Raw genomic sequence first — 12,728 nt, 5'->3', positions numbered from 1 at the left:
GCACTGTTTATCTTTGAGACCTGTGGCAGGGACCATTACAGTGGTTCATACAGGAAACTGGATGGTGACTTGCAAATGCTGATTTCATTACATGGCACTGTTGCAGCCTGTGTAACATTGTGGATATAGTACAAGGCAGGACCAAACTCCTTATAGAGAGATCTTATACAAAGGGAGGTATTATATCAGTATTTAATCAATGAAGATTAGTTTGTTTAAGTACAGAGTTCACTATCATTAAAGAACAGATTAAATTAAAGATAATAAAAAAAAATAAAACATCCTATTTTCTTGTACAATCACAAGAACCGGACATCAGAATCAGAATCAGGTTTATTGCCAATTACGTTTTTACATATAGGGAATTTGCTTGGGTACACAATCACAATCAAGTGTAAAAATATATATATATAAAGATTAAAAGATAAAAAATAGAGACAATAATAAGGAGCCACTATATACAAATATAAAAGAGGTTCAGCATGCTACATTCTAAGGACTAAAACTAAATATCAGATCAACTTACGTTTTAAACTTCATTAGCTGCCAAAAAATGTGAAACAATAACCTCACATTGGTGAGACCACAGTTATCACCTGCAAGACCACCAGCTTCATTTTAGACTAGCGCACAGCTCTTCTATGGGGCCTTCCTGTCTTCATCCACTGCATGGGAAACCTTCTCAAATTAAATTAGCCATTTCTACATTGAGCAGCTATGCAATGCATGCAAGTAGCACCATGGTGCGTATCAAGAGATGGGGTGTCATGTTGGCTGTTACTGATTGGCATGCAAATCAGGGGTGCCTGGCAGCGTGACTCGCAGCCTCGGGAAATTCCTGAAAATTAACCTTTGATGATGATGGGGCGGCTGTGGCTCAGAGTGAAAGGTTGTTGGTTCAATCCCCGGCTCCTCCCGCCACATGTCGAGGTATCCTTGAGCAAGATACCGAACCCCGAATTGCTCCTGATGCTGTGCATCGGTGAATGAATGAATTAGTTTCTGTTTGATGGACTTTGCCATCACTGAGTGAATGTGTGTAAAAGGTTGAAAGGGTGAATGTGGCAAGTAGTGTAAAAGCGCTTTGAGTGGTCGTCAGACTAGAAAGGCGCTATACAAGTACAGGTCCATTTACCATTCACCATTAAAACAATGAATGTTGATGAGGAAATCCATGGCCTGGTCCTTCTGATAAGCTAGGGATTGCCTTGGAGATATTTCTAGTCCACTCAGCTCATCAAGCCTTTTGGTTCAGCTATGAGCCAGAGAGCTAACATTATGCTAGCAAGTCAATATAATTTAATTTAATTTGAGAAAGATCCTCTGTAATTGTGTGAGTATAAAATCCTGTAATTATTGTATTCCTTACAGGGGGCGTATTAAGCACCTTGATGTGGTGACTCTGCTACGGAGAATACCTCCTCCTCTGGGTTTTGGAAAGTTTTGTCCTCATCGTATTGCCTGCAAGGTGAGAAAAATGTTCAGCCTGAATGAATTAAGCATTATGACACCACAGAGTAGCTTAGCCTTCATGTTTTAAAAAGAAGTCTACATATTGCAAGGAGGAAGGTGGCTTTGTCTATTTGGGCATTAGAACTTAACCACCATGAAACAGTTTCATAATGTTTTATTGATTTGATTCACTGCTTTGTTCCTGCTTACAATGCTCCATCTCTTCATTCAATCTTGAACTCTCTCGAACATCACTGCTGCCTGTAAAGACACACCTTCAAGCAGGTAGCCCAGTTACAAATCCGTGTCAAATCTCTATCCACCTGAACTGCTATTGATAGGTTTATGTAATAGCTGTTACCTTCAAAACACAGATCTGACCATGGAATAAGCTTACCATTGAACTTTAAATAAATGCTTTTTTGTATGTGGCAACAAAGAAATAAATAAATAAAAATCAAGAACCTGAAGTTCGGGTCTTTGTGATTTGCTTCTCTTTCCGTTTTTAAATCTGATGTCATTTCTCTCTCTCTATCTATTATCTCAGGACACTTTTCAAATAGAGCAGGTCTAGACCGAACCCTTTATAACATTATTTACAGAGACCCAACAGTACCACCATGAGCAAGCACTTGGCAACAAGGGCAAGGAAAACTGCCTATTAAAAGGCAGAAACCTAGGACAGATCCTTCGGCTCTAGGTGGGTAGTCGTCTGTCTCGACCAGTTGGGGTGAGAGAGAGAGAGACAGACAGACAGACAGACAGGTGCACAGCAACAACAGTATTGGAAATGGCGATCTAGCAGGACCATAGCAGGAGGCTCCACCAGGAGCGATAAGAACCTGCGAGACGAGAAAGCACAAGAACTCCGGGGAAGAAGTGAAGTTAGTAACATGCATCAATGTGACATGAATGAGTGCAGAAAGAGAGAGGAAGAGAGGAGTTCAGTGCACCATGGGAAATCCCCCGATAGTCTAGACCTATAGCAGCATAACTAAGGGATGGTTCAGGACTCACCTGATCCAGCCCTAACTATAAGCTTTATCAAAGAGGAACTTCTTAAGCCTACTCTTGAATGTGGAGAGGGTGTCTGCCTCCCGAACCACAACTGGAAGCTGGTTCCACAGGAGAGGAGCTTGGTAACTGAAGACTACTATGAGCTCTTTAAGATATAAAGGGGCCTGACCATGAAGAGCTTTATAGGTGAGGAGGAGGATTTTAAATTCTATTCTACATTTTACAGGGAGCCTGTGCAGAGAAGCTAGTACAGGAGAGATGTGATTTATTTTTCTCGTTCTTGTCAGTACTCGTGCTGCAGCGTTCTGAATTAATTGGAGCGTTTTAATGGACTTATTGGGCCAACCTGATAATAAAGAGTTGCAGTAATCCAGCCTTGAAGTTGCAAATGCATGGATTAGTTTTTCTGCATCTGTCTGTGATAGGATGTGTCTAATTTTTGTAACATTACGTAACTGAAAGAAGGCAGTCCTGGAAGTCTGCTTTATGTGGGAGTTAAATGACAAACCCTGATCAAAGATAACTCCAAGATTCCTGACAGTGGTGATAGAGGCCAAGGTAATGCCATCTAGAGTAACTATATCTTTAGACAGTGAGTCTCTGAGGTTTTTGGGGCCAAGAACAAGAATTTAGTTTTTTTCTGAGTTCAACATCAGAAAATTGCAACTCATCCAGGATTTTATGTCCTTAAGACATGTTTGTAATTTAGATAATTGATTAATTTCATCGGGCTTGATCGATAGATATAACTGCGTATCATCTGCATAACAGTGAAAGTTAATGGAGTGATTCCTAATAATATTGCCTAAAGGGAGCATATTGTGGTGGAAATTCAATTCAGCCCATTCATGTGAGATGCAAGAATTAAAAAAAGTCAGTCAGTCAGTCTTTTCACCTGGGTGTAGCTCTGCGCAGAGCGAGCCTCTCAGCTTGTCAGCATGAAAAGGTCTCCCTTCACAGGGCTGCACCCATTTATTGAAGAAGCAAAAACAGGAGGTACAAAGTAGATAACAGCTAGTCATGCTAACGAGCATCATGACCTTGTATTCATAGGAGATGCCTGGAGCCAGTCTCCACCGGGTTCAGCCTCTCCTCCCTCAATAACAGAGACATTGTAACCACAGGTTGACTGTTAGTCTTTATCGTGTGGTAAAATTAACAGGTGCTGAGAGCAACCTTGAAACAGATATACATTTTGCACACACAGTAGTTCATAAGCATGAGGTTACATATAGTGTATTATAGTGTATTAAAATTTTCCATTACAATATATAAAGTAAATAGTATTGGTCCAAGTACAGAACCTTGTGGAACTCCATGACTAACTGTAGTATTTATTGAAGATTCATCGTTAACATGTACAAACTGCAAACAATCTGATAAATATGACTTAAACCAGCTTAGTGTGGTTCCTTTAATGCCAATTTGATGCTCAAGTCTCTGTAAAAGAATATTATAGTCAATGGTATCAAATACAGCAAGTCCATTGTCAGAAGCAATCAGAAGGTCATTATTAACTTTAACCAGAGCTGTCTCTGTGCTGTGATGAACTCTAAATCCTGACTGAAAATCCTCAAATAAACTACTGTTATGTAGAAAGTCACACAACTCTTTGGCGACTACTTTCTCCAGAATCTTAGAGAGGAAGGGGAGGTTAGAGATTGATCTATAGTTGGCTAAAACCCCTGGGTCAAAAGTGGGCTTTTTAAGAAATGTGCACACATATTTAATTCTTGGGACTATTATAGAAAGTTGAAGTTAAACAACTACAACCACATAGTATAGGTTAGGGATATAATGTCCACGTGGAAATCATGCTGCTTGTACTACGTAGATGCTCTGCTGCCCTTAAGATTGGATATTGGAATATTTAATAAAAACTTAAAAGTAAGAATGATCTGAAAACAAAATTATATATATATATATATATATATATATATATATATATATATATATATAGAAATTAAATAAGTATTATAGTTGTGATTGATCTGATTGTAAGTAGTTTTTAAAATCCGATATGATTTTGTGTTTTGTGTCTACAGAGGCTGGTTTCCATGAACATGCCTCTTAACAGTGATGGAACAGTCACCTTCAATGCCACACTGTTTGCCCTGGTTAGAACTGCACTGAAAATAAAAACAGAAGGTTTGTATTAACAATGTATGTCTATTGTATAATGACCATAGACATGTTTCGTGAATATGGGTTGAAAATGTATGAAATTAATTTCCCGATAATGGTTTCCAGATTATAGTTTTACTCATGATTATATTATCCTACTAGGAAAAAACTGATAAATCAGGACCCATTTAAAGCATATATACACTGATCAGCCATACCAGTATCACCACCTGGGTATGCTGGTGGTGATAATGTTATCCAGCCCTATACCAACAAACTGTGATGCACTGTGTGTTCTGACACCTTTGTATCAGAACCAGCATTAACTTTTTCAGCAATTTAAGCTACAGTAGCTCTTCTGTTGGACCGGACCACAACCCTAACCCAAAACACAACATTACCCTAACCATAACCTAACCTTTTACTATTGTTTTGGCTTTTGGTACTTAATAAGTAAGAAATATTTAATATAAACCGGTACTGGTGAGTACCGGACCATCTCAACCACTGGAAAAAGGTCTCACTGCTCTTAGAGTGTCATTTTCAGTTGCAGCAGGCAGCTGTTTTCAGTCAGAAAGTTCTAAAAACCCACACTACCTGTTCAGCACCAAACAGCAGCCAGACACTGAGCAGCAACATGCATACGGAACCTCTTGCTTTTCATTTCAGCACCCCTTTGAACCTACCACAAGGAGTTTTTAACTTGTTTACAGTCAAAATTTCATACAGATGCCTCTTTATGACCTACATGAGCAAACAAGACCATCAGCAAGAAGACTGGCTAATTCTATGTAGTTCTTTTTAATGCCTGCCACCAGGTTGGATTTGGTTAAAGTCAGTGTTGAAAGATAGTGCTAGCAGAAGTGGCGCAGCAGCAGAAACACTCTCTATAGCACACAGGTAGAGGTTGGCAGTGTGGCCCAAATATTAGTCTAAATGTGTTTAAAGGCTCATTGATGCACATGCGGAGTAAAGGCTGGTCCATACTGTAGGTCAAATTGCTGAAAACCTTAATGCTGGTTCTGATAGAAAGATGTCAGAACACACAGTGCATTGCAATTTGTTGCCTATAGGGCTGCGTAACATTATGACTGATTGATGTATAGTACATTGCTACAATTTTATTTGCATCTTCTGTGTCATCATTTTTGTCTTAAGGTTTTACTTGTCGGACAGTTATTACCATACTTATGCTTGTTTTTCAGAACTTCAGATTATTTGAAAGTTGTTTTTAGTATGTCTATTTAGCGCTGCGTACCGAACCCGAAAACTTATGGCACCAACCGAATTGCGTTGATGCTACAGAGTATCAAAAAATGTCATTCAATACCAAATTTCTATACCAATGGAGTAAAACATATTTCTCCAGCTGCTCTAGGACATTGAACAGCTTCCTCCATGGAAGTGAGTAATTTTACTGTAATGTATAATGCATTTTATAAAAAATTATATACATTTTTTTTCAAACGATACTCTGTTTATTTTAATATTTATAGTAACTATAGTCATGTCCTATTTTTCTGTGCTCTATCTTTAACGCTAAAAATTCCTTTCCATTTTTTATTACAGTTCTCTGTTACTTTGAGCATTCAGAAATGTAGTGACATTACTAAAGCATTTTTCTAACCCTAACCCCTAACCCTTTTGAGTGATTTTATCACAATAAAACAACAATATTTTGATTGTCTTGAATTTCATTAATTAACTTTTTTTATCATTATTGTGCTTCTTCCATTGGTTCAGGTAATTTTGAACAAGCCAACGAGGAGCTGAGGGGAATTATCAAGAAGATCTGGAAGCGTACTAGTATGAAACTACTGGATCAGGTCATCCCACCTATAGGAGGTCAGCTTTTCTGAGTGTGAAGAAAAGAAAACATGCATATCCTATCATGCTATCTTGTTCGCAGGTCTGTAACTCTGTATGGACTTGGGAAGGTTCATTAAGTTCCTTCACAGAAAATGATTCGCCTACTGGGTCCATATATGGCCAAATAATTCTGTTGTGGTGTTTACATAGCAAACTCAATAGCAGGATACAGATAATGAAGCTGATGAAGTTTAGAAGGTTTATTTCAAATAGAGAGGGAATGAATGGTGATGAGAATGTGGCTGAGGCAGGCAATGGGTTGGCAGGGGAGCTGGCTAGCAGGAAGACAGGAGAGAAAGGTAGGCTTGTGAGAATCCTAAGGCATAGGAATCAAACACATAAATCAAAGGCATTAAGCAAGCAAAAGCGATAGTTGTTAGAATATACAGACAGACTAAGAGGCCAGAGACATAAACTACCACATTAGTAGAGATAATGATATGACAATAAGTGGGAGAAGAGCTGTGGATGATGTTGGAGAGTAATGAGCTGATGGATGGCAGATGAACAACGTTCCAGGAGCCAGAAGAGTGAGTGGTAGGACAGGAACCACGCAAACACCCACACAAATACAGATGGCAAGAGAGGGAAACAATAATGAGGCACAGCCAGTCTTATGTGACAAATGAACAATATTCAGTATTGTAGTTTGCAGAAATGGACAGAGATCTTTAAAAGGTTTAGCTGGTATGGGGTAGAGGAGGCAGTTGGTAGGTTTAGCAGCTAATACCAGCAACGTTTTTAGAAAGATAGTCTCAAATTTTGTAAGAACAGAGACTCAACATATGAATGCCAAATTTTCAGTGTAGCTAGAGACAAGGAATACATTTTTTACCAGATGTCATTTATTCTTCTGCAGTAAAAATCTGCTTTGAGCTCATTCAACTCATCCATAGAAGGTAACAATGGTCACATGTTCTCATATTACAGATGAACAGTACACTAAAATATGCAATAACAGAATCTTGATGCATATTTGACCAGCACTGCCTAGTTTGACAGTTTGAAGTAATTTCCCCACGGGATTATTAAAGTATGTCTGATTGACCTGAGCTTGGTGCGTTGCACTGGACGGACTCACTGAGAATGACTTGTCATTCACAAGGTAGCCACTTCCTAAAGAATGCCCTGTTTTATCGTCTATTTTACTACGAGTAGGACCATAATTTACTTATTGAACATGATGCTGTATGGAAGAAAACATGAAGAGTAGAGCATGGAAAGTAGGTACAACTCGCTACTTTCAAAGTTTTTCATACACTCTAGCTTCATTAGCATTAGCAGTTAGCTATGGCTTCTCCCTCTCCCTCTGCTCTGTCCTGCTCAGTGTGCCAGATGTTTAGTTATTCCTCTGCCTCCTTTAAAGATATTGGTACATGTATTAAGTGTAGTTTATTTACTGCGCTGGAGGCGAGGCTTAGTGAGTTAGAGGAATGGCACCGCACCACAGAGATATCTTTAGCCGCTATAGTTAGCCAGCCCCCAGTAGTCGGTGTGGTCCGACCGAAGGTAGCTTCTGTTAGCCGTCCTCCGGTAGTTCCCGAGCAGCCGGGAAGACAGGGAGGCTGGGTGACTGAGCGAAGGAAGACTAAAACACCGAAGCCCACAGTTCACCACCAACCCATTCATGTTTCTAATACATTTTCCCTACTCAGCGACACACGCTGAGGAACCAACTCTGGTTATTGGCAGCTTCATAGTCAGAAACGTGAAGTTAGCGAAGCCAGCGGCCATAGTTAAATGTATCCCTGGGGCCAGAGCGGGCAACATTGAATTGTATTTAAAACTGCTGGCTAAAGATAATCATAAATATGGTAAGATTGTTATCCACGTCGGCGGTAATGACACCCGTTTACGCCAATCGGAGGTCACTAAGATTAATGTGGAGTTGGTGTGTAAGTATGCTAAAACAATGTCGGACTCCGTAGTTTTCTCTGGACCCCTCCCCAATGTGATCAGTGATGACATGTATAGCCGCATGTCGTCATTCCACCGCTGGCTGTCGAGGTGGTGTCCAGAAAACGATATGGGCTTCATTGATAACTGGAAGCCTTTTTGGGGAAAACCTGGTCTGATTAGGAGAGATGGCATCCATCCGACTTTGGATGGAGCGGCTCTCTTATCTAGAAATATGGCAAAGTTTATTTCTAAAACCTGACATTCCAGAGTTGGGACCAGGAAGCAGAGCTGCTGTCTTACACACTTCTCTGCTCTTCCATTAGTACAGTCACCCACCCAAAACCCCATAGAGACTGTGTCTGTCCCCCGACCACCTAAATTATTTAAAGAAATAAAAACAAGAGGAGTTCAACATAAAAACCTAATAAAAATTAAAACCAACTCCTCAGTAGCACAAAATAAGAGAATGAAATGTGGGCTGTTAAATATCAGGTCTCTGTCCTTTAAAGCTGTTTTAGTGAATGAATTAATATCAGATTATGACATTGATTTACTTTGTCTTACTGAGACCTGGTTGTCCCACGAGGAGTATGTTAGCCTAAATGAATCCACCCCCCCCAGTCATATTAATACTCACATTCCTCGAGGCACTGGCTGAGGAGGTGGACTAGCAGCCATATATGATTTGAGCGTTTTAATGGACCCTAAACCTAAACTAAATTATAATTCATTTTAAAGTCTTGTTCTTAGTCTTTCTCACCCATCCTGGAAAACACTGCAGCCAGTTCTATTTGTTATAGTGTACCGCGCTCCTGGACCGTACTCTGATTTTATATCTGAATTCTCAGAGTTTTTATCAAGTTTAGTCCTTAAATCAGATAAAGTAATTATTGTGGGTGATTTTAATATTCATGTGGATGTTAACAATGACAGCCTTAGTAATGCATTTATATCATTAATAGACTCAATTGGCTAACACTTAGTGTAAATAAACCAACTCATTGTTTTAATCACACTCTTGACCTCGTTCTTTCATATGGCATTGATATTGAACATTTAATAGTCTTCCCACATAATCCTTTCCTATCTGACCATTATTTAATAACTTTTGAATTCATACTATTAGATTATAAGCCATTAGGCAAAACTTCCTACAGCAGATGTCTATCTGACAGTGCTGTAGCTAAATTTAAGGAGGAGATTCCTTTAGTGTTTAATTCAATGCCATGTCTGAATTTAACAGAATCCTATAACAACTTTAGTCCCTCTGAAATTGATAATCTTGTTGATAGTGCTGCAGGCTCACTACGAAGAACATTAGACTCTATCGCTCCTATAAAAAGGAAATTATTAAAACATAGGAGACAAGCACCGTGGTACAATCACCAAACCCGCCAGTTAAAGCAAATAGCTAGGAAATCTGAAAGGAAATGGCGCTCTTCCAAATTATCAGAATATTGCTCAATTTGGCAAGATAATCTTAAAACTTACAGAAAGGCCCTCCGTAATGCCAGAGGAGCCTATTACTCAGCACTAATAGAAGAAAATAAGAATAACCCTAGGTTCCTTTTCAGCACTGTAGCCAGGCTGACAGAGAGCCACAGCTCTATTGAGCCACATATCCCCATAAACTTAAGTAGCAACGACTTCATGAGCTTCTTCTATAATAAAATTATTACTATTAGAGAGAAAATTAATCACCAACTGCCATCAACAGTTATCAGTGGCTCTCCAAGTTCAGGGACTTTTGCTAATGTAAACTTAGATATATATTTAGACTGTTTTTCTGCTATCGATCTTCATCAGTTAACTTCAATCATTTCTTCATCGAAGCCATCAACCTGTCTATTAAACCCGATCCCAACTAGGCTGCTTAAAGAAGTTGTTCCCTTAATTGGCACTTCTTTACGGGATATGATTAATCTTTCTTTATTATCAGGATATGTACCACAGTCCTTTAAAGTAGCTGTAATTAAACCCCTTCTTAAAAAGCCCACTCTTGACCCAGGGGTTTTAGCTAACTATAGACCAATCTCTAACCTCCCCTTCCTCTCTAAGATTCTGGAGAAGGTAGTCACCAAAGAGATGTGTGACTTTCTACATAACAATAGTTTATTTGAGGATTTTCAGTCAGGATTTAGAGTTCATCATAGTACAGAGACAGCTCTGGTTAAAGTTAATAATGACCTTCTGATTGCTTCTGACAATGGACTTGTCTCTGTACTTGTATTATTAGATCTTAGTGCTGCATTTGACACCATTGACCATAATATTCTTTTAGAGAGACTTGAGCATCAAATTGGCATTAAAGGAACCGCACTAAGCTGGTTTAAGTCATATTTATCAGATCGTTCACAGTTTGTACATGTTAACGATGAATCTTCAATAAATACTACAGTTAGTCATGGAGTTCCACAAGGTTCTGTACTTGGACCAATACTATTTACTCTATATATGCTCCCTTTAGGCAACATTATTAGGAATCACTCCATTAACTTTCACTGTTATGCAGATGATACGCAGTTATATCTATCGATCAAGCCCGATGAAATTAATCAATTATCTAAATTACAAACATGTCTAAGGACATAAAATCCTGGATGAGCTGCAATTTTCTGATGTTAAACTCAGAAAAAAACTGAATTCTTGTTCTTGGCCCCAATAACCTTAGAGACTCACTGTCTAAAGATATAGTTACTCTAGATGGCACTACCTTGGCCTCTAGCACCACTGTCAGGAATCTTAGAGTTATCTTTGATCAGGATTTGTCTTTTAACTCCCACATGAAGCAGACCTCTAGGACTGCCTTCTTTCATTTACGTAATATTACAAAAATTAGACACATCCTATCACAGACAGATGCAGAAAAACTAATCCATGCATTTGTTACTTCAAGGCTGGATTACTGCAACTCTTTATTATCAGGTTGCCCCAATAAGTCCATTAAAACGCTCCAATTAATTCAGAACGCTGCAGCACGAGTACTGACAGGAACTAGAAAAAGAGATCACATCTCTCCTGTACTAGCTTCTCTGCACTGGCTCCCTGTAAAATGTAGAATAGAATTTAAAATCCTCCTCCTCACCTATAAAGCTCTTCATGGTCAGGCCCCTTCATATCTTAAAGAGCTCATAGTACCCTATTACCCCTCTAGAACACTACGTTCTCTGAATGCTGGGCTACTTGTGGTTCCTATAGTCTCTAAAAGTAGAACAGGAGCCAGAGCCTTCAGTTACCAAGCTCCTCTCCTGTGGAACCAGCTTCCAGTTGTGGTTCGGGAGGCAGACACCCTCACCACATTCAGTAGGCTTAAGACATTCCTCTTTGATTAGTTATGCTGCCATAGGCCTAGACTATCGGGGGATTTCCCATAGTGCACTGAGCTCCTCTCTCCCTCTCTCTTTCTGCACTCATTCATGTCCCATTAATGCATGTTACTAACTTCACTTCTTCCCTGGATTTCTTGTGCTTTCTCGTCTCGCAGGCTCCTGGTGGAGCCTCCTGCCATGGTCCTGCTAGATTGCCATTGCCAATACTGTTGTTGCTGTGCACCTGTCTGTCTGTCTGTCTGTCTGTCTGTCTCTCTGTCTCTCTCTCTCTCTCTCTCTCTTTCACCCCAACTGGTCGAGGCAGACGACCACCCACCTAGAGCCGAAGGATCTGTCCTAGGTTTCTGCCTTTTAACAGGCAGTTTTTCCTTGCCCTTGTCGCCAAGTGCTTGCTCATGGTGGTACTGTTGGGTCTCTGTAAATAATGTTTTAAAGAGTTCGTTCTAGACCTACTCTATTTGAAAAGTGTCTTGAGATAACTTCTGTTATGAATTGGCGCTATACAAATAAAATTGAATTGAATTGAATTGAAACTAGAGATAGACCCGGAAGCTCTGTCCATTATATATACTGGATGCAACAGGACGGCTTTGGCTCAGAGGTAGAGTGGGTCACCGACTAATCAGAGTGTTGGTGGTTCAATGCCTAGCTCCTCCTACCGCATGTTGAAGCAAGACACGAAACCCCAAATTTGTGTGCATAAATTAGTTATTTCCGTTTCCATCACTGTCTGAGTGGGGTGTACTGTTAAAGCACTTTGAGTGGTTGGAAGACTAGAAGGGTACTATACAAATACAGTCTGTTTGCCGTTCAACAGGAGAGACAGTGTAATAAACTGTGCCAGAAATGCTTTACTTAGACAATCAAAGGTCTTATTGACTAATTATTGGTGATTTCAATATTCATTCAAAGACCGGATACTCATTTTCAGTAAGACCTTGGTAGACAGTGATCTGCTATTTACAAAACCAAATCTTAATATAAATTTGAGAGTCTAGTTGGGGCTACAGTTTTCATTAATGGTAAATGCACTGTACA

The 12,728-nt window shown here is 39.5% G+C and overlaps 1 protein-coding gene across 2 annotated transcripts in view; it reads left to right on the top strand.

The window, feature by feature from the left end:
• LOC127371808 (dihydropyridine-sensitive L-type skeletal muscle calcium channel subunit alpha-1-like) overlaps positions 1-12,728 on the top strand; it is an 88,817-nt gene that overhangs the window by 68,915 nt on the left and 7,174 nt on the right. For both annotated transcript variants that reach the window (XM_051414894.1, XM_051414895.1), the window contains exons 36-38: positions 1,372-1,468; positions 4,515-4,617; positions 6,337-6,438. In XM_051414894.1, the coding sequence (XP_051270854.1) occupies positions 1,372-1,468; positions 4,515-4,617; positions 6,337-6,438 (302 nt within the window). The remainder of the gene's footprint in view (positions 1-1,371; positions 1,469-4,514; positions 4,618-6,336; positions 6,439-12,728) is intronic.

This window comes from Dicentrarchus labrax, unplaced genomic scaffold (assembly GCF_905237075.1).
Source record: "Dicentrarchus labrax unplaced genomic scaffold, dlabrax2021, whole genome shotgun sequence".
NCBI classification, from domain to species: Eukaryota; Metazoa; Chordata; class Actinopteri; family Moronidae; genus Dicentrarchus; species Dicentrarchus labrax.
Note: the sequence above shows the minus strand (reverse complement) of the source record. Positions and strands in the feature narration are given on the sequence as shown.